The following is a 26,645-nucleotide window of genomic DNA, read 5'->3' on the forward strand; positions in this document are numbered from 1 at the left end:
CTATTGTCCAGACCGCCCTCCGATACATGTACTTGGAGGTTGTGAGTCGAAATAGTATCTGGCTCCATAACCTGTTCTCGAGGATTCAAGGGTACCATGTCGTCTATAGCTTCCGCTCTGACTTGCGCCTCCACTGACCACAATCTGGCCATCCACTCCTCTCTCTCTCTCCTGATGGTCCCGACTGTCTTCAATCCCCCAAATGTGCCTCCACCAAGGGAACCCAAGAAAAGCTTTCACCCCGCGTCTAGACCCTCAAGCTCAAACCAATATCAACGGGTTATTAGTTTTCCCACCTCATTTGCCCACAACCAACACAGTTAACAGGGGAGAACGCAGAAAAAGGATGGAAAGGGTGTATTATTATGGTGCTGTCCCGCAGCTCAGGTGGATCATGTTGCCAAACGCTCACACAAATGAGAAAGAAAAGGAGAGAAAGGTTGTCATCGGCGTAGAATAACGCGAAGGTGGTATCTTGGACACACATAAGCTGCAACCCCCAAAATTCAACACACATAAACGCCTTGCTGTCTTTTCTGCGCAAAACTCGATCGCAATCGCGTGCAAAAAGGGAACTGTCGTCGGATGTGACTGCACTATGTGCTGCCCGAGGTGTAGATGCTGTATGTTTATTGCTGCTTAATCTTCACTTTGTGGCTGAATTTATCGGCGGTTGCTGTCCATATTTCCAGTCAATTCAGCCACTCGGGCCTTGATTCGTGCAACCCGTGATTCAATTGCTATTGCATCGTTAGCCTCGACCCCTGAACGACTGTGCTCCAGAACTTACTCTCTTCCCCACTGGTTTCCCCATCGTCAGTTCGTGTTTCTGTACGACTCCGCGAGGTCTGCTCCTCCGATTGTCTCGCTGCTCTCTCGGCTGCGTTTCGCCGAATCTGAGCCCATCGGTCACCAGGACTGACCTGTTGCGTAAGGGCTGGTCCGTCTTCCTCCTCTACGGAGCTCTCCGTCTGCTGGAACGATCGGCCGGAATGGAGGCTGATCGGCGCATGGGGAGGTTCCTCGATAGGTGTCAAAAACTCTTCTCTGGGAGGTGTATCCACAGGTACGAAGGCTGGCTGATCAACTAGCGGCCCTTGATCAAACGTCGAGAACTCACGATCAGCATGCTCGCGTTCGTTCGTGTCTACTCGAGAGAGCTGGTCGTATTCCTCGTCGCGGCGAGTCCGCGGCGGTGCAACAACTTGATCGAATACCTCCGGGTCCCTGGACAGTTCTGGGGTCGCTTCTCTTTGTATCGACGCCGCCGTCATCTTCGGCGTCTCTGGAGCTTCATGGACTACAGGTGCTGGAGACTGGGAAGCTTTAACAGTTGCAAGGCGTTGGAAGTGTCCAGGACTTAAGGGTGGGGATTCTGAGGCTGCTGCCTGGAGCGCAGGTTTGCCCTCCAGGGCACGTCTGGCTGCAGCAACGGCGGGATCTTCATCCACGTTGACTGGTGACTCAGGTGGTTCTGGCACTCTTGATTCCCGTGACTTGGATCGCTTGGTTCCAAACAGACGTCGAATGCCGCTAGTTTTCTGTACGGGAGGCGGCCCGGTCGGAGTCTTTCCCCTCGGTTTTTTCTGCTCAGGCGAACGACGTTGCTGATCCAGAGATTTTCTCAATTTAGCGGGTTGATGCTTGGGGGGCTCTACGATTTCTGGCGTCGCTGGTGGCAGAGGCACTTCTGCTGCCTCTGTCAATGTTGGGGTTTGGACTGGGATCGTTGATTCGGCAGGAATTGGAGCAGGCTCTATGACAATCGGTGTCCCAGCTGGAGACTCAGCAGACTGAGATCTCTCGACAAGAGCCGGGCGCGACACTTTCTCAGCCGGTGCTGGTGGGAGGTCCTTATTCTTGCTGACCACAGACAGCGTCGATGTCGACCTGCTAATTCCTAGGCCGTTTTGAGGCAAGTTCAACAGTTCACGGGAGCCTTTTCCGGCCAGTGAGTCGCCCAGGTACTTAGCCCGGATGGCCTTCTTGTCATACTGACTTGCCCATTGCAACGCTGGCGAAGCTTCGTCCTTGATCAATGGACCTAGTGTGAAGATGCTGTTGGTCTTGGACGCTACAATGGGCTCCTGCATACGTCCACGACGAGTTGCCAGAACGGCTTGCTCCTCCTTCTGTTCAGCCTCTTTTCTCCTAGATAGCTCGGCCGCTGCTTTCTGGATCTTAGCCTGTTGATCTGGCGCTAACGTGGCTCTGTTGTTGGTGGAGAATTGGGCTTCGGGTGAAAGAGGGCTCTTTTTTGAACCCGACCCCCGTCGAGTTAGCCGGCCACGTTTGGTCGTGAATCCCAGGAACGTCTTCTTCTTCTCGGCGATGTATGCTCCGGCTGCAGGTTCTGGTGCAGCACCTTTGACCTGCTCTTCCATCACCATCCATTTGTCATCCGGGAAAATGGTTTCGACCAGGGCGCATCGACCGAACACAGCTTTTCTCGAGGTTGGCTCTTCTGAAGCAAGACTACTGATCCAGACCCACCAGAAGGAATCATCCACATTGACCTTGGTGATGCTAGCCAACTCGCCTGGATCGAGATTCAGCTGCGTATCGAGGTTCCTCCGGTGCGACTGCGAGCTCTGCCCTCTAGGCGCAATCGTATTGATAGGTGGGAGGATCTTGTCGGGCGGGAGCAGGATAGGGGCGGGTGCTTTGTTACCGTGTTCGTCGGCAAATCCGGAGGACAGAAAATCAGCCCATGAGGGAGTTGTTGGCCGGGCGAGATCTTGAAACCCTCCTCCCCGGACTGAGGCGTGCATGGGTCGCTTCGAGACGACTCTAGGACCAAGCAGTCCGTCATCCTCTTCTTCTTCATCCTCGAGGGAGCTGCCAAAGCCAATATCTTCAAATCGTGACCATGACGGGTCTGTCAGGCTGGTGGATGTCTTCGCATTTGAGACCTGGGATTGATTTGCCGAAGAGATCGCTTTGAGCACGCGACGACATTCGTCGGTAAGAGCCTGAACAGGGTCGTCATAACTGGCAAATTGCTGTAGACCTCGGTCATCGTCTCGATATTCAAAGTTCTTAGCCCGCCGCAATAAAGCGTACGGAGTTGGCGAGACAACATCGACGATCATCACGACCTTTGTGGTATCGTTCGACAACAGAGCATGCTTTGGAGGGTAGGTGGTCGAGTCAAGAAGTTGTTGTAGTGATCTTGGAAGGCTCAGGATCCCGCTCGCTTTTCCTGCTCCAGGGGACATGGATCGTAGATAGGCGAAGAAGAGATGAGATGTTGCATCAGCAGCACTATCAAAGTTAGACACAAGGCGCAGCAGTAATTCAGGACATCGTACGTTGACCATGATTGATATCCGGACTCGAACCCTTTTCCAGCATCATAGTGTTCAAATGCCCACCAGCCGGCATATCTTGAAACTTTGTGGCCACCCAGTCCGTTAGCCTTGCCATGTGCTGCCAACGAAGCAAGAAGGTCAAAAAAGTCTTGAATGATTTGAAGCCGAGCAGGCGACTCAACGCCGATTGGAATGAATGTACTGAATGCGTCGCGCGCAAAGCCGGAGTCTGGATTTGTCAGTCTCGGGTGACACGACGATTGGGAATTTGTCTGACCTTTTTCTCCGACTCTGAATGCTTCATAAACCTCCCATGTTACAACACCGCCGGGCAAACGTGCCCAGCACCATTTCATCACGCTTATTAGAACCTACACGGCCGTCAGTAGGGTTTAGACAAACCCATATCGTCCTTGTGCCATACCATGACTTCCGTCATACGAAGTTCCGTTTCCAAAAAGGAGCCCCGCAAGGGGTCTCGATCGTGAGGTGGCAGAAAGAAATTGCGAACAAAGGTTCTCGCGGCAGATGGATCGGACGATGGACGAAACGGTAGCAGTAAGAAGGGAACATCGAGAGCTAGACTAGAGTAAGTATCGACACGCTCGTAGAAACCGTGGCGACTGACCTCTCGACTTCAACTCGGCCGTGCATAAATGCAGGAGTTCAGACACCTCGTCAGGGTCGACCCTTGTGCGCGCCCATGCATCCGACCACTGAGGCTTCTTGTGTGAGTCTCCGTTTGCGACTGGCGCCGCGGCCCTTTTGCCCTGACCATCCTTGCTTTTAAAGACCTTTGAGAAGAATGGCATGGTACCAAACTTTCAAAGATGGTGGAGAGTAAGTTCGTGGTCCTTTTGCATCTGTTCGACAACAGACGAGTGATCGCTGAGCGGCGGATTGAGTATTCGTACAAAGTGATAAATGCGCAGGATGCAGGTGAGTAAGTAAGAAGGAAAGACCGTAGGGCGAAAGGTGGACAGAAAGGTGACGACGAATTAACAAGGTAAGTGGTGATGCTTCGCAGTCAGGCAAGTTGCATATGCAGGACTGAAGATGCGTAATTTCAGGGGTTTACCGGCATTGGACGAATCGGTGAGCCGAAAACTTCGAGGCACTTGGGCGGTTCAATAATTTGAAATCCAACAGAGCAAGCGAATGTGAGGAAGCGGGAAAAAAAAGGGGAGAAGATGAGTTGTTGTCGTTGCTGCGTTGTCCGGCGACCTGGCGGGCTTGAAAAGTGGTGTTGTTGGACAACAATGAATCGAAAAGATTGGGTACAAGTGCAAAGAGATGGACGAAGACTGGCTATAGCCCAGAACAGGCCGCAGTATCCCGTGGTCTCTGGTGGGATGACTGACAGCCTTTTTCTTTTGTGGGCGAAAACGAGAAGCGAAACGAAAAGGTGAGAGAGATGTGATAACGTCGAGGATAGGAGGAACGGCTCGAAGCCTCACTCCTGGGGAGCGCGACGTGTCGAGCCGTGACTTGAAAAAGCGGTTTTGGGAAGCCAGAATCTGGTCTAGTTGGGTTTGGGCTTCGTTGGTGGCGCCCAAAATTCAGGGACCACCCACTCCCACCCACCGCCCATCGGGAGCCAATTGCTACCTGGATTGCCCAAACGGTCGTCGGAACTTTTAGGCTGTGGATGGCGGTGGGGGTTTTCTCAGGCTTACCTGGGTGACCTCAAACTTGGGCTTTGCTGTCCCTCCAGCCAAACACCAATGAGAGCCACTCCGTCCTGCGACTGATCCACGCCGCAGGTCCCAGTCTCCCAAACCTTGGATTCTAGCTCAGCGTCCAGCCCGCTTGTTCAGGTTAGGATCGTAAGGAATGTCTCGATTCCGCCAGTCCCCATTTGCTTGAATTGGGGGGAAGCACTTGCCCGTGGCTGCCCGTGTCACCTCGTGAGTCTCGAGTCAAGCGGGTGAGAAACTGCACCTCCTATCAGATCAGTGCCACGCGAGACATGAAGAAGTCGATCAAGGCCACGCAAGCAGCCAAGCCCAACCTGTACAAGAGCACATGGCGTATGAGGTGGTTGAAGATGGCATACCAAGTGAGTGTATCTGGGCAACACATTGACACTTTTCTCTTCTCTGGCATCACACAACTCAGTCTACCTCGTACTCCTACGGGTAAAAGCAATCCAAGTGAGTACCGATGCTGCAAGCCACAATAGGTGCCGTCACATTTGACTTTGGTGCAGGGGCCCGTTAAATATTAGGGTAACACGCTCGTGCCAGGCAGGGAGGGTAGCGACTGCATAGTCACTCTGGTGGGGGCTTTGATGATCGTTTAAGATTGACTGGATACTCTCCTTGTCGCAGATTAGTCCGAGATTTGCCTATCTTCAACCAGTCCGATCACTTTAGGGGAAATCTCGCGCTGGCTGGCGGAGTCATGCTCCAACTTCTTATATACTCCGACATCCTCATGGGTTCGTGCATCCGCCCTGGATTTGTGTCCTCTTGCTTCAATTCGAATATCCAAGAATTCTTGCAATCGGGCCTGGTTTTGTATGCTGCCGGCTAATTGCATAGGACATGTTCACCCTAATTTCTCCTTTTGATGCTCGTACGCCTGGTTGTGACAAGAAATGTTCCTTTCCAACTGTTGGCTGGGCTGAATCGCAGCCTCGCCGCCGATGCGCCATTCCGCAAATGGACTCACACGCATGACTGACTGACTGTGACTACTGACTTCAGGAGCACAGTGACCTCGTCCACGCACCGTCAAGTCATGACGTAACTAATGAAACAACTAGTGCCACAAAAGAAACACGCCGCATGCAACTTTAGAACGGTGCTTGCCTCAGGAGATGAGCAGAGGCTCAATGGGGATATTGCTGTCCCGATTTCAACCGCTCCAAACGTCCTTCCTAGCTGCGAAAACCACTTCAAATATTTTGTTCCAAGATGATGCTTCAAAAGTCATGACGATATGATTTAGTCAGCAGCATATCAAGATCACCATAGTTGGTCACTTGAAGGATGTGGTCAACATGGCTGCCGACGAACTGGAAGCATCGGCGGTCGAAGGGTTTACTTTGTATGAGTCGGGCTGGTCCAAGGACTATAGCTCTGGAGAAACCATCGGTGGTGGGGGTTAAGCTGAACCATTTTGTTCCCGGGTCAGATGTGGCACTGCCGCGCTCATTGCGACTTCCAACCCGCCGAGCATGTGTCCCATTTCCCGGGGCCGACCAAGTGGGTAGCGGAAGGAAGATCGTCGAGACCTTGCTCCGCCCAAGTATGATGAGGAAGATATTGCGCATATGAGGATTGTCCTGGGCGGAGGGGAAGGCCAAGCGCGACTCCGACTACAAAGGCTTTCTGTAGTCTGAGAAATTAGGGCCACGATGCGAAGAGGTTGTGCTGTCCGCGGCTATCACAGAGAAAAGGATCTTCTCATTGCTGCTAGATCTGGAGCCAGCAGAATATGCCCCGGTCCCACGATCGACACATTTCATGCGTCTGGTGGAAAGATGAAGTCTTTCACAATCGTAGAACCCGCGTATTCTGGATTGAGCATGACACAATTAAGGAAATACGCCAGTCCTTCGCGTCTTTTCTCGAGGAATTTAGGCCGGAACTTGTAAATGGCACTCTTGGGAGGAAGAGGCGGAAGCGACGACCTGGTTGACTGAGGATAGGCTTTGACCAACTTGGCTCGAAGCTCATCGAACTCGGAATATCGCTTTCGAATTGTCATGGGGCCTCCATCAAGCGTCTGGACATTAACATTGTATACCACGTAGGCGCCCACTCCGGTAGGGTTCCCTTGGACGATGACATATTCATCAATGGAGATTGATTTTGCCCAGAGCGCCGCCCTGCTAGGTTCTCTGGATAAGGTATGATCCTCAAGAGAGATGGGGGGAGGTCGGGTGATGGTCAGCTCCTCAGAGGATGGCTCTCTATTAGGTTGCCAGTAGGGTGGAGGGGTAGACGAGCCTTGAAGCCGGTCGCCCGACGGTTCAGTGCCGGGCGCAGCTACGGATTCTCGTTTCGGTTGATCTGAAACCAATGTGGCGATTGGGACGGAACGAGAGTTCTCCATGCATGTGCGCAGTCGCAGACCCGATTTACGGTGTTTCCAAAGAGGAACACTGCCGGAGAGTTTTTCGTGTGGCTAGGTGTGGTCAACGGATCATGAGGTAAAGCTGGGATGTTCACGCAGCGGGCGTGATCTGGACAGAGATAGCCCCGCCTGCAGGAAGGATTTGTGTGATGCAAGTAAGGTGACGAACTTTGCAAATGTTTCAGAGCAAAAAATGAAGGATTGAAAAAAAGGTTGCAAAAGCCCGAAAAACCCGCAGCTAGAAAGATGGCACCAATGCAGGTGACTGTATTGAGCAAAGCGTCAGGTGAAGCGCCATTCTTTGATGTTGTCCACTAGCTATCTTGGGGTACAGGAAGGGAATAATACGAGTCGGAAGGAAAGTGGAATGGCCAAGAGCAGCATTGATCTGAGTGTCGATCTCTTTATTTCCCGTGGAAGTTGATCAAAATGACAAACACTGGCACCTCGATGATACAATCAGCGGAAGGATAGATGGGATTTACTACCAAATACCAATACCGAAGACGGAGTCCTCTAGAAGGTTGGTATCTGAGTAGCCACCGCCGAGAGCGCATCAACGAACGCCTCTCTGGAACTCTGGGATTTGGGCCAAGGGCACCAAATGCACCAAGGGCAAACAAGGATGTGGAGATCATGTGCGTTCTATCATCTTACGAGGTGAATCTAACCTCCAAGTAGAAGCACCTACAGAGGTCGCTGGGGTCGCTAGTTATAGGGCTCTTGGGTGTCATTGGCGCTGGAACTGCGCGCCGTGGAGCCCCCGGAATTCGGGCTCCAGCTACTATTGGACCTCATGCACCTTTGCCCTCGACAAAGTGTTTGACAGCTCCGCAAAACACCACGGACTTTCTGTCAACGCCTGAGACAAGTCAACCTCCTTCTGCACGCATGTGTGCCACAGTCATGCACTTGAGACTTTTGTTGCTGGGGCACATACTACAGAGAAGGTCCCTGTGATGGGCTAGAATCTCTTAGCCTCTGGAGAACGATGCTGGAGACATTCTCAGTGGCGGGAAGTGAGCCTGCCCCCCAACCCGGCCAAGTGGCTTCAACACCAACCCAAACCGGTCATGGTGATGGTTGGATAGTGGCATACCACTCTCGCCAGAACCCTTGCCTCCTCCGCCCTTTTTTATGGGCATGTCTGCTGCTCGCTACTACTGCTGCTGTTTCTGCTGCTCGCTCTCTTCACTTCTTCCTTCAAGTAACAAACCTCATTTTCTCTCGTTCTTCAAGGTAAACAGCAATATCTTTCTGCTGTATTCATTATCTCTTCTACTTTCTTTCCCACGTCCTCCAGCATCTAATAACCACCAAACTCGCCTTGATACGGTGATTCTTTGCCAGAGATTGAAAAGCAGCTCTCTTAATCAATATGCAATACTTCCTTGTCACCGCTGCTCTCGCTGCTCTGGCCCGGTTGGCCATCACACAGACCATTGACCCCAACTCAGTACCTCTGTCAACAAGACGTGAGTCTTTGGTCTCTCTGCCACCTGAATGTTGCTGATGGTCGTGTGAACAGAATCGTGGTGCGACTCACAGATCGCTCAATGTCCTCTGATTTGTCTGCAAGAGGCCGACAATTCTGCAGCCACCTACGATAATTCCTGTGACCCTGTTGCCCTCACTTATTCTTGCATATGCTCCAGCGGACTCTCTCCCAACGCCTCCGAATACTCCCAAACCCTCCCCTATTATATCTGCACAGAGTACAACACCCAATGTCAACAGGCTTGCGGTACCGACAATAGCTGTGCAGCAGCATGCGTACAAAATCATCCGTGTGGAGCACTCAACCCAACAAGAGTAAATACAAGCACAATCACAACAATGCCTTCCACTACATCGGCCGTGGGGTCTGCGGCTTCTACTGCCTCTGACGGGGTTGTATACACTGGCTTTGGAGGTGGCTCGTCTGCTACGACAACTGCTGCTTCAGATGGAAACAGCGGATCTGGTAGCTCTGCTGCATCAAGGCTGGTGATCAACATTGGACAGGTCTATGGTCTTGGTGTCATTGCAGCTGGCATCTTTGTCGGCTTCAGCTGCATGCTCTGATACATCTTCAAAGAAAGAGACTTTTACGCTAGTGAAGGTTGGAAAACGATCTGCCTGGACACCCGGACCCAGGCCGGTGCAGTCGGAAATTTTGGTCGAAAAGTCAGTTGTGAAGCATTTTTGGCAGAGGCGCTGGTATGGATGCTTTTTAATGGCATTGACGGCATTAGGGCCACCCTTCGGGGAAAGCAAGAGCGTTGTGAGGAAAGAGAGGGCATCATGGGCATACCTCGAACAATCTAATATTAATCATGATTGAAGACTCGGATTAGTGTATTTGTATCGTCGTAAGATTTTGTCCTCTGTTGCCCCGTCAACCGCCCCAACTTGCCGAAGTTTTGCCGGCATTTGCGTTTGTAGCTTCAATCCACAACTGCGGCGCGTCTTCGCAGCCAAATAAAGTCCTTCGAACAATAGTGTCATCGACCATGAGCACACCCAACAATATCAATACGCAACGATAGTGCTCTCTATGGCTGCCTATATCTCGCCGTCTCCAGCGTTACTGGCATCCTCTTCCAGCAATTCTCGTCGATCGCAACGACCTGCAACGCGACCCTTAACAACCAGTGCTCATCAAGGTCCAACTGTAGCACCCTATGCTAAGCAACAATTCGACCAAAGTATTACGGGAGACAGCTCGGACGATGAAGATCTTGCGCCCATTAAACTAAGCGCCGAGGCGCAAGCTATATTAGGTGAAGACAATGAGCAATTGGGAGCCGAGAAGGAGAACGTACAACCAGACCGACACAATGCGAAGCCGTCTGGCACAGGTTACTCTAGGAGAAGAAGCAGAGGGACGCCACTGCAAATGTTGAGATCCTCAAGCCCACCTCATCAAAGAGACGGTAGTCCTGCCCCTCGAAACATTCCTGTTAGCTCCGCGTCTCGCCCTGTGCAGCCCGGAGTCTTGGGAAGAGATGGATCGTTCATGTACAAAATCCATGACAAGTCGTCAGCAGGTGATCATGCTGTACGCCACATTTCAGAAACGCCGGCACCTAGAGTCCGGCGCATCCGTATCAGTGATGCCAGGCGGCTATCGAGATCTCCTCCATCAGGCGAGGCGGACAAGGGCGAACAAGTCGAGCAGGCTCCCGAAACTTCAAAAAGGTCAATCAGCCCAAGATCTAGCGTCATTCGCGGACACCTCGATGAGCAGAATGCTGCCGTCCCGTCGACAATCAGCCGATCTCGAAAACCCGACGAAAATGGTGCTCAAAGTACCATGCGAGTTCGACGAATCGGAGGCGCGTTACTGAACAGACCTGTAAGAAGAGGTATGGTGCGTCGTCCCAGCGAAGACGAAGATGTTCAAATGGCAGGCCAAGATCAACCACGCCCTGATACTCCTGAGATGGAAATGGGTCGACGAGCCAATGAGCCTGAGTTACAAGATTTGCCCGACGATTTGCTTGCGCTGAGGGCAAGTCCCGAAGGGCCAGCTGAACATTCCCTACGAAGCACTTCTCCCAAAAAGATAGCACCGGTTTTATCACGAGTTCCTTCGCCGTCCCAACCAGGATCGACTCACCAAGCCAACCCTACACCTGCTGTGCGTCATTCTCAGTCCTTGTCCAGATCATCGAGCTCCCAGAAAAGACCTGTTTTCAAAATCCCACCTTTGCCAGCCCTCCCGTTGACGGAAGACCAGGAGAATGAGCCTCCTCCAACCTTTCGAAGGAGCAAACCATCGGCGGCAATCTTGGATTTTCAAGAAGACGGTGCTCCACTGGAGAACAAACAGGTTGCTCCTGGGCCAGGGCACGCTTCTCCATCTCGTCAGCCTCTCGCTCCACGGTCTAATAACACACCTCACAGACCTGCACCAGCCCCACCGCCAAAGATGTCGATTCTTGATGCAGCGACGTCGAATGCGGGCTCTCGCAACAAGAAATCCGTCCACTACGTTCTGAACGGAAAGACCTATCGGCGGCTCGATTGCATAGGCAGGGGTGGTTCGTCAAGAGTTTTCCGCATCATGGCAGAGAATTACAAGATTTTCGCCCTCAAACGAGTGAATCTCGAGGAAGCCGACATGGCTGCAATCGTAGGCTACAAGGGCGAGATTGACCTCTTGAAAAAGCTCGAAAACGTGGATCGTGTTATCAGACTTTACGACTACGAGATCAACGAGGAAAAAGGGGTGCTCAGTGTCATGATGGAGCTGGGCGAGACCGACTTTAACAAAATGCTGAACGAGCAACTGAAGACCGAGAATGCCAAACTGGATACTACTTTCACCAGACACTATTGGAAAGAAATGCTGGAATGCGTCCAGGCGGTGCACGATTACGACATTGTTCATTCGGACCTTAAGCCCGCCAACTTCCTTCTCGTCAAGGGTCAACTCAAATTGATTGATTTTGGCATTGCTAATGCTATCCAAGAAAACACAGTCAACGTGCATCGAGAAAATCAAATCGGCACGCCTAATTATATGTCCCCAGAATCCCTGGTTTGTCATACGCCCGCTGCAGGATCACAGCAACCCCCGGGCACGAAACTACTCAAACTCGGCAAGCCCAGTGATGTTTGGAGTCTGGGTTGTATCCTTTATCAAATGACCTACGGCCAACCCCCGTTCGCCCATATCCAGAAGCAGTTCGAGCGCATCATGTCCATCCCCAACCCGAAGGTCGAGATTTCATTCCCGTCCACAGGGATTGGTGGGTCTGTGGTTCCCTTTGGGCTCATCAAGACCCTGAAACGGTGCCTCACACGCGAACAATCTCTGAGGCCCACGATCAAGGAGCTCTTATCTGAAACGGACCCATTCTTGAACCCTGTCGCCATTTCCCCGGAGATGTTGGGCAGGGTGATCGGGAATGTCGTGGGCTATTGTCGACGAAGAGAGGAGGCGTTGAAAGCCAAGGGCGAGATTGTGTGTAAAGAAGGAGAGGAAGTCAGCTGTCTGCCGAGTGACCAGGAGATGGTTGGCTGGCCTGGAGCGTTTTATGAGAAGTTGCGGCAAGCGAATTTGGAGGGAACAGCATGGTAGTAGTTTGTATTGAATGATAATGCAGGGCCAGGGGACATGATGAGTTGATACAAGAGGCAGTGTTGGATATTTGGCCGCATTGATCGTGGTCAAGGGTTCTGGCAACTTTGGGAATTCAACTGGTTATACTGTTTGGGAGGGATTCCTGAGGACGTTTGAAACTTTTGAACTTGGACTATTGAGTTTCTGAGGCTCGAAAAGCTCCATCCTTTCTCACTCCTGTTCTTGCCGCCTTTTTCTTCTGTGCAGTCTCCGGTCATGCTGTGAAGCGTCTGGTCTGGGATATGCTGGGCATAGCACCCCTTTCCGCGCAGAAAACTGACGAGATATGGCTGTTTGGTCTGGCTTCCAGAATCCCTGTCCTGCCCGGCCGTCCCTCGTCTGGAGATGTACATGTTTAGTGGCGACGGACATTTCCCCAGCTTGTCGGCGAGGTAGGTATGCACACATTATGTACACGCGTCGAACGCTGATACAAACATACGGAGAAAGAAATATCAGAAGTCAAAACCGCGCGAAGCTGTTTGGGAGGTTATTCATTCTGTTTTTTTTAGGGGAGTTTCAGTATTACTGATATCAAAAACTAAAAGACTCCTAAGATGAACACTGTTTGGTTCCAGTCATGACACATACGGGTAGGTGGACGGTGATAATACCTAGGTATTGAGAACGACACGCGGCTGATACAAGATCCCATCAGCCGGAGCAGCAGAGCGAGTTCTGTTCACTGAAGTTGAAGGACAAGAAATGCTGCAGTTCCATATGTGTGCCGGGGAAGACCATGAGCCATTTCAAGGGTATACATTGTCAAAAGTGACCCGTTTCCTCAAACCTCGCGAGGTCCATACTTTCATCCCCCACAGGTCATGCATGGTTTGAATATTCCATACCACCGAAATTTCCGGGCAGAGAAAAATGTGTGCTCATAAACAAGCACCTCAAGCGTCCGGAATCTCGATCTGACTGCTCCGCCTGGCCAACATGACGGACGCGCCGTGGTCGAAGCTCCATTTTCGCCGCCTCGCGTTCGCCAGCCGGTAGTTCCTCTGCGTGATGCCCATGACTTCGAGGATCGCACTCGCGATGTGGCCGGCAAAGGCTTCGTCGTTGATGTGCAAGTCGTGCTTCTCCACCTCGATCTCGGTGGCCTCAAGGCCCTCTTGGATCGTGTCGAAGAGCGCATTGTCGGCCTCTTCGTCAAAGAACGGCTGGTTGGCCGCGTCCAGCATGCTTATGCCCTTCTCCGGAATCAGGACACGGATGGTCCCCGGGTTGGTGGCGTTGGCGGACAGTTTGTCGACGATAAATTGACCAATCTTTCTGTTCTCGTCCGGTGTCGTCCTCATCAGCGTGACGGCCGGGTTGTGCACGAACAATTGCCGGTCCTTGTATCTCTCCGGCACGGTGTCCTTGGGCCCAAAATTGACCATGTCGCAGGCTCCGACGGAGACGATCATGGGAAGACCCTTCTTGGCTGCAATCTCGAGTCGGTCGGGCCCTGCAGTCAAGACGCCGCCAAAGAGCTCGTCGGGGATTTCTGTGGTGGTCAGATCAACCACGGCGTCAATCTGCCCTTCCGCAATAAGACGTTCCATGGCGCGGCCGCCGGAGCCAGTTGCGTGGAAGACGTAGATCTCATAGTCGGAAGCGTCATGGGGCGCCGAGGTGAGGATGTGACGCACGGCGTCGACGCAAGGCGTGGTATTGCCAAACATGGTGATGGCAATACGCTTACCTTTGGCGGTAACGGCAGAAGCATCGACGAGGGATTTGGCATACGATACTGTCATGGCGGAGATGGCAGCAGCGGCATTGGACAAAATGCGCTTGAGGATGGAATTCACTCCTGCAATGTCCACAACACTGTACATCATGGTAATGTCGGTTTCCTCGACGTAGTGCTTGATGTCACCGCTTGCCATGGTCGACACCATGAGCTTGGGGAATCCGACGGGACATGTGAGGCGCATCAAGGCCGTTGCGAGCGACGAACCACTGCTCCCGCCTGCAGAGACAATACCTTGAACAGCCGATCTCGAGACCAGGTCTTTGACCACCGGCGTGCATATTTCGATGGCCTTGTCGATGTACTCGCCGCGAGAGAGCTCTTTCAGGGTGGAGCTATGTTGTTCAAGAGGAGAAATGACCTCGTCCGACGGGATGCTTTCCAATGGCGCCCTCAGTTTGGCTGGTATGCTGTGACTAACATTGAGGATCTTGGTGCTGCACGTCCCCTCGGCAAGGATTTGCTCTCTGAGGAAGAGTATTTCGTCAAGTTTAGTGTCAGGTGTTCCGACGATGAGGACGGTAGGTTTCACCATGATGGAAGTATACAAAGGAGGAGCTCAGTGTGTCGTCTTCTAAAGGCGCAGGAGGACTTGAGAGGAGTAAAAGCTATCCATCGAGGGACATGATAAGAGGCTTGGGACCGAAGAAGCTTCTGCGAGAGCTGCGAGGTTGTTTTTGAACAGAGGCTTGCTTGCTTGTAGTACACACGTTTACTGGCAATCTCCATCCAATACATGGTCGGCCTGCCTTCGCCCCTCGTTGCGGGCTTCGGATACCATCACCACCTGCGCCATCATTCGCCAAAAATCCCCGCTTCATCCCCACCGCCTCCGCATGATTGAGATGGTTGGACACAGACCACGACTCTGACTATGACGTTGTACGTACGTGTACGTGTACGACGACGAGGACGAACTCGTCCGTATGATCGACCCAAGGAGGCTGACCCCCAAAAGTTGATGAGAGCAAGTTGAACTGATTACAACCAGAACATCAATCACTTCAACCATGGCACCCCCTTCCTCGCGAGCCGAAGTCCTCTCCCATCTCAGGAACCAGATTAAGAATGGCAGACCAATAGTCGGAGCAGGGGCAGGCATAGGGTTGTCGGCCAAGTTCATCGAGGCAGGCGGCGGCGATCTGATCATCATCTACAACTCGGGTCGCTTTCGAATGGCCGGGAGGGGTTCGCTTGCTGGCCTCATGCCGTACGGAGATGCCAACGCCGTCGTCGTCGACATGGCAAGGGAGGTTCTTCCGGTCGTCAACAAAACCGGAGTTCTTGCTGGTGTCTGTGCGTCGGACCCATTTCGCATAATCCCCTCATTCCTTCAAGAACTGAAAAACATGGGATTCTGCGGTGTCCAGAACTTCCCCACCGTCGGTCTCATCGACGGGAGCTTCCGAGCAAATCTCGAGGAAACGGGAATGGGTTTCGACAAGGAAGTCGCCATGGTTGCAGAAGCTCGCAAACTTGACCTCCTAACCACGCCATATGCCTTTAACGTCAAAGAAGCTGAACAAATGACCGAGGCCGGCGCAGACGTGTTGGTGTGTCACATGGGTTTGACAACCTCGGGAAGCATAGGCGCAAAGACGGGGAAGACTCTGGACGAATGTGTCCAGTTGATTCAGGAGATGAGAGATGCTGCGACTAAGATCAACCCCGAGATCATCATCCTCTGTCACGGCGGGCCCATTGCTGAACCCAAGGATGCTGGTTATGTGCTCAGTCGTGTCAAGGGAATTCACGGCTTCTATGGTGCAAGTAGCATGGAGAGATTGCCAGTGGAAATGGCCATCACGAACACGACCAAGGAATTCAAAAGTTTGGAGATGAGACAGTAATACAACAGGGGTTTGTATCTCGTTCGGAATCTGGCCCGATATCAGCCCTGCAACAGCAGCAGCAGCCAGTACGTGAACATCAGAGAAATAATTCGTCGCATAGGTGCAGGGAGCATCCTTGTCTGACCAACGACATTCTGATCTTCACCAAATTGTCTAATAATAACACAGGTCACATACCCCTTGCGCGCATGTTTCCACATTTCAAAATCCTTGACTCGCGTGACTACTGCTCCTTTGTTCACATTACCTACTTGTATATACTGCTACTCACAAACTTGCGACAAGATAACGAGCCTGGCCACCAGGCGGGCAGATGATGTGGTCCGCCAGCTCGCACCGTCTGGGGTGGTAGCCAAAAATTGAGAAGAGCCAGGAGTGGAGGCTTGTGCCTCTCGGAAGGTCCAGCAGGGGCCAAGCTGCAATCAGCCTTGTGCCAAGTGCAGAGCTGTGAGGCTGGGATGGAGAAGCAAAGCATCACCATTGTCCTCTTGACCAAGACCAATTATCTTCTGGACGAAGCCTCTTAGTAGTATTTTCTAGTCCAGGTGCTGTAGGCAGCGAGACAGGTACAATTTCACTTATATAATAGCCTCAGGACCCCTGAAACTAGCGCCACTATCGCAGCAAGTTCGCTTATCAGACCATCTTGAGTACCAAGAAACGTTGCCCAACAAGCAAATATGGCCCACCGCAGTCAACGTTCCGTAAATTGGACATGCTACCTACCCACATCGTTCTGTATACTAGAACTCGGAACTCATACCCGATAGCCGGCGCTGAGAATCCTTGAGCAGAAACTCCGCGCTCGTGCTATGCCGCTACCTCTGCCTCACCAGTTCGAGGCTAGGATTTCGAGGTAGCAAAATGCTTCAATCGGCAAATTCCAGGGATCAATCATTTAATTATCCAGCGTGGTAACCCAATTATGGTGGACAAATTCCGCCCTATTGCCAAGAGTTGTGCCAAGAAACCTTCTCCCTGTCATTTCCCTTCCCGCCTTCAACTACGAGGTACAAGTACCTCATTTCCTACTCGCGCGATGAATTGTGACAACGGTTCGTGCGCCTATAGAGAGGCCAGCGGCGATCGTCCATTCAAATTTTAATGCCGTCTTTTCGTTGGCTCTTTACAATGGCTCTTTACAGGGTACCGGCACCATATTCTGAGAGACTACCTACCAGACAGCTGCATCTTCGGATTTGTCCTTTCAGTGCCCAGCCAGACAAGGCTACTTGGCCCTAATCACTCTTGGTGACATGGAATTACCTTTTCCCTGCAAGCGAATCGCTTTGCACGTGGTATTCTCTTTTGTATAGCCCGTTGCTCTTCCAAGAACGTTGGTGTGAACTTTGAGCATGCTTCAACGGTGCAGGTGAAAATTCGGACCAGGTCACCCCCCCCTTCTTGCCAAACGGACGTATCCGTATTCGGGTTTCTACGAGTGGTTGGGGCGGTATCTACGTGGTAAGAGGTACTCTGTAGAGCGACTAGGTATATTTCATGGAACAGCCACCGCCTTCCATGGAACTAAAGTACATTTCTCTTCCACACCAAGCTTTGGGTGCTTTTTCGTCGCTCACTACATTCCAGTCGCTCTTTCAAGTCACTCGTTTCGCTGTTTCTAAAACTTCACCATGCTCTTCACCAAAACCCTCGCTTTCTCTTCACTCATACTCTTGGCTGCTGCCCAAGGGGATGCTGTCTTCAAAGGTCTGCCCGAAGACGGTCGGACGAGGACGCCAACCTCAACGAGCAAGCTCATGTCGCGGCGCGATCTGAACAAACGCTGCACAGGAACCTGTGAGGAATGCTTCGGCGGTGGTTATACCCTCTGTCCAGGGAGTGCGATCTACTGCTACTTGCCTGGAGATGATACCTATGGGTTGGATTCGTGCGACCTCGACAGCTCTGATGATGGGTTGTTTACGACTAATACTGCCACCGCACCGGCATCGACCTCAACCAGCCTGAGCGGCCTTGACGATATCTGTTACCAGACCGGTGCGACTTGTGCGTCATGCTTTGGCTCCAGTTATCTCGAGTGCCCGGATGGATATCACTGCTACGATCCCTCGGATCCTTTGTACGATACCTGCCCGGAGGAGAGCACAAGCTCTGGTGGTGGCGGCAGCAGCAGCAGCACCTGCGCCGAAATCTACGGAGAGGGAAATATCCCTTGCGGATCTGATTCATGCTATAACCCGGACGATGGTGAATCTTGCTGCGCGGGAGGATGTAAGTTGCTGCTCTCGAGATTGTCTTTGCCTTCAGGGGCCACTAACGTTGGGCCTCTACCAGACTACTGTGAAGATGGATACACCTGCTCTAGCACACTCGGAAAATGCAGTTACGTTGGTAGCAGCTCGTCCTTTGGCACGACGACATCCGACCTTGTCTTTACGACGACGCCTACCAGCGCCTTGTTCTCCAGCACTCGGAGCGCTATTGCCACTACGACCAGCACCGACTCTTCGCTAGAAACCGGTGTCAGCCAATTTTCCGAGTCCAACGGCGCAAGTGGTTTCGGGGCCGCTAAGGGTCTGTTGATTGCTGCTGGTGTTGGTGTATTGGTGCTGTAGGACGATGGATGATCTTTCTGGGGAAGGATTAACGGCGACAAGTTGGATACAAATCAGCGGCCTGACAAACTTGTAATTGAATGAGTCTATTTGAAATATTTATGAGGGGTTAAATGAGTAAATCAACACATTTGTGAGGATTCTGGAGTGCTATCTGTCTATCGTCTAAGAGTGTCTATCGTAATGTAAGTCAAAATCCTTCTGTGTAGCCTCGTGTCAGTGACTCCCCTCGGATTATCTGTTTTTCCGAATTGGCTGCGCTACTGGATCAGTCACCAAAGTTCATTTTCCCATCTCAATCATCCCCCGACTGTTCATTGCTTTCCGGCCTGCGTCTTCTTTTCTTCTTGCAGAGACTACTTGCGGTGCTCAACATGCCTCACGCTGCCCCTTCGCGCGTTGCGCCCACCGCAACATCCGACCTCGAAGCCGGCGCGGTCCTCAAACTCGGCGAGTTCCAGAACGAAGTCACGCTCAATCTCTCCGAAGCGCGCATCATCCTGCAAAAGACTCTCGCGACCCGGGCGGCTCGAGGCGGTGGCTACGAGGAGACCGAGGTCACTGCAAAGACACGCGACTACTTGGAGATCTTTGCGGTGTTTAAAGATCTGGCCGAGGCGCAACAGGTGGAAGGAATCATCAATTCGTACGGTGAAAACTTGGAGCGATTTGAAAAGTCTCAGTTGGGTAGCTTGGTGCCGACTTGCTCGGATGAAGCAAAGGCGCTGATTCCAAGCTTGGAGAAGAAGGTCGAAGATGGCGTCGTATCAGAGGAGGAGTTGGAGGGTATCTGTAGGGAACTGCAGCGGTTGAAGAGACAGGCTCAGCTTTGATTCTACCTGATATTTGAGGGATTACACCAACTTCAAGGTATTACTCGACGGCTCAATCAATCTGCAGGGACAGCTCACATGACTACTGCATCGCCGCAGTCACCGTTGGCGGGGTTGTACGAATGAATGACGACGCACAGCAATTCCAAAGCGCAAACGACAACGCTGCACCAATAAACACACACGCAAACTCAGGTTCTCCCAGAGATGCTGACGAAGCACGAAGGAAATGTTGGCAGAGTCATACCAATATTGCGCCATGAGTCGAGCGATACGTGGCAGTCGCAGTCTCAGGCTGGCCGTCATAGCGACCTGTCTCGGGGATTTCACAGGATAATTGGGCTTTGGAGGATTTGCTACTCTCGAAACACAAATTGTCTGAGCTATTCCCACCAACGCAGATATCACAGTCGGACAATCTGTGGAGACTTCTAGGTGTGCCCAAACGCTCCGGCTCACCATACTTGGACGATGCGTTTGGATAGGAAACAAAGGAGCGCTATCGCGTGCTGCAGTGAAGAGGAGCAATGGTCAATGGCTGTGAAGTCTTTACTGAGCAATACCCAACATTTCTCCTCTGTTTTCTCCAACTTATTGTGTTTAAATCACCTTGTCCGTCTCGCCATCCAGCAACCACGACATCAACCAGCTTCGTTGAAACTTCCCAGACGCAAATATTTATAACGCGGTGACATCAAAAATTGCGGAATTAGTCTCCATCGGTTGCTTTCGACCTGCTTCATGGAACCCCTTGAACCCCTCGGATCTCGGTTTTCGATGAGCTTGCAGCGATGCTCCGAAGATTCGCAATCGGATACAGAATCTATGTCTGCAACTGCAAATCACTCAACCTGCAGTTCACTGACCTCTGTCTCTGCAACAACTGGAGCGGCTGGGACACCACCGACGCTACCTCTGTCTCTGAAGACGAAGAGTTCTCAGTCCTCGATATCCACCTGCAATTCTGAATCTTCCTGGAAATCGCTGTCGACGATCCACCCAGGCTGGAATGGACCTCCCAGGCTGTTTCGTTTGAGCGACTCGTTACCCTCGACATGTTCAAGACATGATCCACCTCCGAATCCCCTCTTACGTGACACACCAAAAGCTGAGTGCCGCTTGGGAACTTCGAGCTCTTCCGACTCGTTGTGGCGGTCACCGTCTACCATACGTGCTTCCCGGAACGAGCCTTACAGACCACCTCAACCACTCCCGTCCTCCAGTGCGATTCGCTCGGCATCTGCCAGGCAAGCATCACGACAGGAGGGTAAATGGGAACCGCTCATCCCTCCAACGCCAGTAACGCTGTTGACATTTGACGATTTTTGGCTCTGTTGGGACCCATACCCGATATGTGAGCGGTTGGCAATCGTGACCACCACGTGGATCGAATCGTGCTTTGAGGTCGCCGGGTCAAGAGGACAGACTACTCCTCCATCTTTGCATTTCGATGCACGAGACGAGAAGAAATGAGAATCGTTACAGATTGAAATTTTTTTCCCCTTTGAATTCTCGTCCCCCCTGTTTGTCGCAAGTACCCAAATCCTTCCAGAAACTGATATTCAGTGCCTTTCTCTCCTTCTCTCCCTCCCTCCCTCTACCTGTGTCCTGTGTTTTGCTCGTCCGCATTTGTTTGACTGTCCCTGTGGCCACTTCCTCTCCCCTCCCTCCCAACCCACTGGGGCCTTTCGTTTGCTTGCCACTGCCACGGCTTCCTCTTGTTAGAAGTCACCTACAAATACACCCTCTTCTGTTCCAGACTTTTGTCACTGTGACCAGTGATCTCTTGCCAGATGTGTCGAGGTGTCGGTATGTCGATACGTCGACGTGTGACAATTGCCCGTGGTGACGGCAGGAGGGCAGTCTATTCTGGTCTGGTTTGAATCTGGTCGGTGATATGTCTGTGATGCGTCTGATATGTATGCCCAGCGGCGAGTTCTACTTGAAAATTACGTCTTGCTGTCTTTCCTTTCGCTATATTTTCTCGACCACCGACTTGTCGCTTCGTCCAGAGAATTGAGACACTTGCATGCTACGTGCCCGAAACCAGACAGGATAGAGGGGATTTATCTGTCTATCAAGCAGACTGACAGACCGAGCGACCGACTTGACCGGAGCCAAAGGGAGGACGGTACATCTGATACTCTACTGAGGCAAAGAGGAACGAGGAACGAGACGCAACGACCAGCGTATCAAGATGCGCATCCCAATCAGCTCACGGGTAAGTATCTGAAGTCTCAAGTTCTTCTATCCGCTGGATCTGCTTTACTTTGTCTCGTTCTACCTCGCCTGGCTCTGCTTTGCATTGCTCTACAAGATCCAACTTCTTCCCACCACTAAACTGACAACCCGATAAAAAGCAAACAACCTACACCAGAACCACGGTCTATTTACCCCACGGCCAACGACACGTCCGCGAGGAGGAAGAAATCATAGTGCGCACGCGTGGTCGTCGTCCGCGGTCGCCGTCCCCGTCCCCGTCACCGTCAAGGTCACCCTCACGGTTACGCCCGCTATCACGTCCGACATCCCTCGCACTACTTCCGTCGCCGCGTCCGCCCCGACTATTGTCCCCACCTAGACCCGTCCTGAGAGACACGAGATGTTCCCATACCTTTTACGAAGAGAACCCCCAGCGTCGGAGATCTTATGAGCGCGAGCGGACTCGGTCGCGGTCGACTGTCCGATTCCGACTCGAGGAGTCTGTCGCGCGTGAGCAACTTGGCCTTCCCCTTCGTCTTCGTCTTCACTCTCCGCCACGGCCAGGAACCGGCCCAGGGCTATTTGGCGAGCGACCCGGGTTTCGGGGCGGGTATTCGCCGCCGCCGGTGAGGTTGGAGGGGGGCTTCTCCGGCAGGAGTAGAAGCAGGAGAAGGAGTAGAAGTGGGAGCAGGAGTCTAAATGGGAGCAGAGGCACAAGCAGACCAAGGAGGAGAAGTAGGAGAAGGAGTACGAGCAGACGAAGGAGGAGCCGAAGCCATCACGACCATCGCTGCACCCACCACGCGCGATCCCCATTCCGATCGCGCTCACGATCCAAGCCTCACGACGCCAACAGGGCACTCACCACTGCAGGCACGGCGCTCACGATCCGCGTCCGCGACCCGTGACCCCGACAGCGAGGTGAGAAGGAACCTGGACGAGAGTCGTCTGCGAGGTCGAGCTGGAAGCGGGAGGGCTGTGCATGGCACCGGGAACCAGACGATGCGGTGAGTGGCAACAGCAGCGACAGGGACGGTGAACAGCGATAGGAACGACTCTGACGGCGGCAGATGACAGCTTGGGAGAGCGACTCATGACGAGCTGCACCTTACACTACCACATAGTAATCAACGCCTGATTCATTACATATATCCACGCATCCATCCATACCTTGGTTACCTATATCCTATATACAAGGGAGGTTGGGGAGAGGAATAGATTCAGTCTCGATGATCCATCACCTGCCACTCTCGCTCATGCTACCCTCTCGGACATACCTCCTCTTTCTTTTCAGACACATGGCCTTGATTGATTGATTGATTGATTGATTGATTGATTATACTACCCGCAGCCCGACCGTCACCAAGTTTCTTCCTTCTCGACCACATACCCCAGCTCAAACAGTCTTGTTGTAGCCAACTTTGGCGACTGGACACGTCGACAATGCCTTGAGACTTAGGTTCATTCATTCCTCTGACAAAACCTGCCTGGATTCTCTGCTCGAGACGGCGCAGTTTTCCGCTGGTCCAGGACTTCGAGTCTAGTGCAGCAACCCCTCAAAGGCGATCACAAAGACCTGGCAATGCAGATGAATCCTCCTGCACCAGTTAATCGAGGGACACGACGATGGCGCAGGCGAGTAGTGAACGACTTGCAGACTGCATTGGTGCTGGGGCAGCTCTCCGATGGTCGACATACTGTCAATGAGGAGTGGACATGTGCGGGCCTAGAGGAGGACCATTGACGAGCCATGGAGGGCGGCCGCAGTGAGTTGTTCCATCGACGGCCAATCATTCAAGGCTGCGCGAATGCAACGCTGGCCGGTATGCGAAAGCTCGCACAAAACATCTTCTTCTTCGGCGCGACAAGTCGGACAAATCGAACCTGCATATCCAGCTCTAGATCATCGAGCTTCACCGGAGCCCCGATATGCTGCGATATTCTTTCACAAATCTCTTGGATCTCTTCTTCTTCGGAAGCAAACTTCGTCTGAAACAAGTACAGGTGAATCAACGGCAAATCTCTCGAGGTGTGGGGTTTGAATTCGGCCTCTCGACCGTGATAGAGGCCTCGAAACGCATCTAAAAACTCGATGGCGCTGGCCGGCAGATTCATGACATAGTGAGCGAACGCATTCGGTTCTTTGAGAACTTTTGCTGCGGCATCAGCCTCTTTGCGACGCGCTTGCATCTCTTCTTTGGTCAATTTCCGCGAAATCTTCACCTTGGAGGGTAGTCGTGCTTCTCGTGGCGAGTGCTGTAAGTCTCTGGTAGCGGTGCGGATGAAAGCCCTGCCGTCCTCGCAGGACGCTGACACGAAGTCGCTGACCTTGTTAGACTTGATGGCGTCTTCAAGGCTTTGGTACGAGTCGGGATTGAGATCGTTCGCCCTGACAAAGACCTTGCGTTTACCTGCCGGCACAGCAAATGGTCCAACACCGGCCATAACGTCACAGACAGCCTCGCCTTCCTTGAACTGCTCAAAGAGCCGGGAATGTTCAGTACCTAGTCGAGAGTTCCAGTACACTTTGCCAAAGTTGAACTTGAACTCGCAACCAGACTCGTGGACGGTAACATCGAGGTCATCTGGGCCAGCAATGACTTCATATGGAAATGTTCGAAAGACGGATTCGGTGCCGACGTCGAACGTCTTGTTGATGACGGTGGTGATGTTGGGATTTTTATCCACCAAGATCTGCCCAATTATGTATTTGTAAGGCAGATATGCCTCGCGCAGGTTCACGTGAGCTTTGGTAAGTTAGTACAATACATCAAGAACGTAGGTAGGGAGACGCACCGACGTGGCCAACCTGAGCAAAACCTGCAGGGGTTTCCTTTTCTTCCTCAGGGATCTCAGGCAGAACCGCCTCGAGGATATTATCTAGCGGGACGGGTTAGATTCCGAACAAAACTTTGCAGAGGTCATTCCTGACCACTCACGTACGCATAGTCCAGTCGTCATATGTGAGTGTCAGATCGTAGGGTCGTAAGCTGGCTAGTCGATCTTCCACCAGCCTCGAGATAGTCTGTGACCATGTTTTCGGCTCTACACAATCCGTCAACAAACTCCCCCCACGAATCATGGAGCCGTGCTCCTACGCACCGTTGGCGTCGATCCCGGGCCTGAGCAGAAGACACTTCGCTCCCTGGCCGACCGAGTCGTCATCGCGCAACGGCTTGATCGGACTGACTCGGAGCAAGTCCTGCGACTTTTCGAGTTCCCTTCTGATGGCCGTGATCTGTCGGACATCCGGGATCGTGGCGGCGGCCAGAGGCACAACTTTGCGGAAGAACGACTTGTCCAGCGTCCGCATGCACCGATTGACGGGCGGCAGGAAAATTTTGGGCAGGTCTGCGGAGTTGAGATTCATCCTTCTGATTGTGGCATTGGGGACTTCGGGTGGAGTGGTCGAGAGGAGTCGACGTAGGAGGCTTGCCATGCGATAGTCGCACTGGAAGCTCTTGGAACTCTCGTCAAGATGGACGATGTATTGTTTGTACGTGCCTAGCAGAGAGATGCTGGTTTCCTCTCATCTTGATGCCAAGGCGCTAACCCCGATGAGGTACTACGGTCGAGTATAAGAGACAAGAGTGTATGTACGGACAAGCAATTACACACTTGTGCACTCCATCCGAAAGACAGAAGCCAAAGGACTCGATCAAAGCACAATATCAATGATCCATCACGTCTTGGTCCACAACTTCAACAACGGTCCCTCTGACCCATTGACAGGATCCTGCACCGGCAATGCCACACTTTGGATCTCGTGTCTATAGGCGTCGCCAACCTCGTTCTTCCCCAGCTCGCTGCGCCACTTGGGAGCTCCCTGTCCAGCGACGAGTGTGTGAGCGTTCGTTGGAGAGGCGCGCAAGAATGTTCCTCAGGGAACGGATGGGGAGGGTGGCGGCTATACATACCTCTGGGTAAACGCCAATATATCTGTAGTCGGTGCTGCTCTGGAGACAGCAATGGCCCGTTCCAGCCGGGAGGACGATGACATCTCCGGCGTGCACCTCGATCTCCTCTCCTCCTGAGGTGTCGTTCGTGCCGCATCCGACCAGTATCCTCGATTCGCCCTGGAAAATGCCTGTTTAATGCCCCGCCCCCACAAAGGGGATTGACATGGTCAGCACCGCGAAATGCGCTACGTTGGGCTCCTGGCTGATCCTGGGGGAAGGGAGAGGCCTCCTCTTCTTACCGTAGCACTCGTGCGTGTTGGGATGGAAATGCCTGTACGCGATATGTCCCCAGGTGCCCTTCTTCTCCCAGGCGTGCGATTCGAGGAACTCGGTTGTTTTGGCCTCGGAGAGCGGTAGGGGCAGACAGTCGCGATAGATCAGGACTGGCATGTCATTGTTGGGGCAATGCTTGTTGGGTCCGAGGTAATATGTCTCGGGCTCGAATCCCATCTTGGAGCGTATGATGTTCGTGTATATCGTATAATCTCAAACTCTGGAACGGTGTGGTGGACAACTGGGGTTTAGCCTAACCGAGAACTATGTACCTCATATAGGATGTTCTCGACACCTAACATTCAGGAAGAGGATCGAGATAGATATAGCATCATCGGCCTCGGGGGAGTTTTCGGGGGTCTGGATGAGTTTGCTGTTCTAAGTAAGAGAACCCCGCTCCTTTAACCACAGGGGCACGATACCGACGCAGGCACAGTTCTCCAAGGTTAATACTAGATACCTTGATAGGAATATAACGCATCAAGTGTACGGGCACTCTGAACTGAAATTCTTGACTAAATGACTCTGTGGCCCTCGTGGCTTTTGACGCTCCCAGCTCTCTCTCTCTCACCTGGTGTGATATGCATACTTTACGCGCCTCGCGTTGAGTGCATTGCATTGCATGCATCATGACGTCGTCGATATCAAGGTCACTTCCCTCCACCACCACCCCCCACCCCTGTCTCCTATACACATCC

The 26,645-nt window shown here is 52.4% G+C and overlaps 9 protein-coding genes across 9 annotated transcripts; 5 read left to right on the forward strand and 4 right to left on the reverse strand.

Moving 5' to 3' along the window:
• Positions 1 to 663: 663 nt before the first annotated feature.
• AYO20_09733 (hypothetical protein) lies at positions 664 to 4,123 on the reverse strand (the record flags this gene model as incomplete). Its single annotated transcript, XM_022648002.1, has 6 exons — positions 664 to 740; positions 791 to 3,264; positions 3,312 to 3,540; positions 3,589 to 3,682; positions 3,736 to 3,890; positions 3,940 to 4,123. 6 exons carry the CDS (start codon positions 4,121 to 4,123, stop codon positions 664 to 666), a joined length of 3,213 nt encoding a protein of 1,070 aa, XP_022496050.1.
• A 2,656-nt stretch (positions 4,124 to 6,779) lies between these two features.
• On the reverse strand, positions 6,780 to 7,373 carry AYO20_09734 (hypothetical protein; the record flags this gene model as incomplete). The annotated part of the gene is made up of 1 exon (XM_022648003.1): positions 6,780 to 7,373. The coding sequence occupies one exon, from the start codon at positions 7,371 to 7,373 to the stop codon at positions 6,780 to 6,782; it is 594 nt and encodes a 197-aa protein (XP_022496051.1).
• Positions 7,374 to 8,772: 1,399 nt separating this feature from the next.
• AYO20_09735 (hypothetical protein) lies at positions 8,773 to 9,458 on the forward strand (the record flags this gene model as incomplete). Its single annotated transcript, XM_022648004.1, has 2 exons — positions 8,773 to 8,869; positions 8,923 to 9,458. 2 exons carry the CDS (start codon positions 8,773 to 8,775, stop codon positions 9,456 to 9,458), a joined length of 633 nt encoding a protein of 210 aa, XP_022496052.1.
• A 472-nt stretch (positions 9,459 to 9,930) lies between these two features.
• Positions 9,931 to 12,462, forward strand: AYO20_09736 (hypothetical protein; the record flags this gene model as incomplete). The annotated part of the gene is made up of 1 exon (XM_022648005.1): positions 9,931 to 12,462. One exon carries the CDS (start codon positions 9,931 to 9,933, stop codon positions 12,460 to 12,462), a length of 2,532 nt encoding a protein of 843 aa, XP_022496053.1.
• Positions 12,463 to 13,400: 938 nt separating this feature from the next.
• AYO20_09737 (hypothetical protein) lies at positions 13,401 to 14,783 on the reverse strand (the record flags this gene model as incomplete). Its single annotated transcript, XM_022648006.1, has 1 exon — positions 13,401 to 14,783. The coding sequence occupies one exon, from the start codon at positions 14,781 to 14,783 to the stop codon at positions 13,401 to 13,403; it is 1,383 nt and encodes a 460-aa protein (XP_022496054.1).
• Positions 14,784 to 15,258: 475 nt separating this feature from the next.
• Positions 15,259 to 16,098, forward strand: AYO20_09738 (hypothetical protein; the record flags this gene model as incomplete). Its single annotated transcript, XM_022648007.1, has 1 exon — positions 15,259 to 16,098. The coding sequence occupies one exon, from the start codon at positions 15,259 to 15,261 to the stop codon at positions 16,096 to 16,098; it is 840 nt and encodes a 279-aa protein (XP_022496055.1).
• Positions 16,099 to 17,735: 1,637 nt separating this feature from the next.
• On the forward strand, positions 17,736 to 18,680 carry AYO20_09739 (hypothetical protein; the record flags this gene model as incomplete). The annotated part of the gene is made up of 1 exon (XM_022648008.1): positions 17,736 to 18,680. The coding sequence occupies one exon, from the start codon at positions 17,736 to 17,738 to the stop codon at positions 18,678 to 18,680; it is 945 nt and encodes a 314-aa protein (XP_022496056.1).
• Positions 18,681 to 19,054: 374 nt separating this feature from the next.
• Positions 19,055 to 19,513, forward strand: AYO20_09740 (hypothetical protein; the record flags this gene model as incomplete). The annotated part of the gene is made up of 1 exon (XM_022648009.1): positions 19,055 to 19,513. One exon carries the CDS (start codon positions 19,055 to 19,057, stop codon positions 19,511 to 19,513), a length of 459 nt encoding a protein of 152 aa, XP_022496057.1.
• A 3,996-nt stretch (positions 19,514 to 23,509) lies between these two features.
• On the reverse strand, positions 23,510 to 26,124 carry AYO20_09741 (hypothetical protein; the record flags this gene model as incomplete). Its single annotated transcript, XM_022648010.1, has 7 exons — positions 23,510 to 24,462; positions 24,512 to 24,595; positions 24,659 to 24,760; positions 24,818 to 25,233; positions 25,438 to 25,541; positions 25,633 to 25,745; positions 25,914 to 26,124. The coding sequence occupies 7 exons, from the start codon at positions 26,122 to 26,124 to the stop codon at positions 23,510 to 23,512; spliced, it is 1,983 nt and encodes a 660-aa protein (XP_022496058.1).
• Between the last annotated feature and the right edge of the window lie 521 nt (positions 26,125 to 26,645).

This window comes from Fonsecaea nubica, assembly GCF_001646965.1.
Source record: "Fonsecaea nubica strain CBS 269.64 chromosome Unknown Scaff93, whole genome shotgun sequence".
NCBI classification, from domain to species: Eukaryota; Fungi; Ascomycota; class Eurotiomycetes; order Chaetothyriales; family Herpotrichiellaceae; genus Fonsecaea; species Fonsecaea nubica.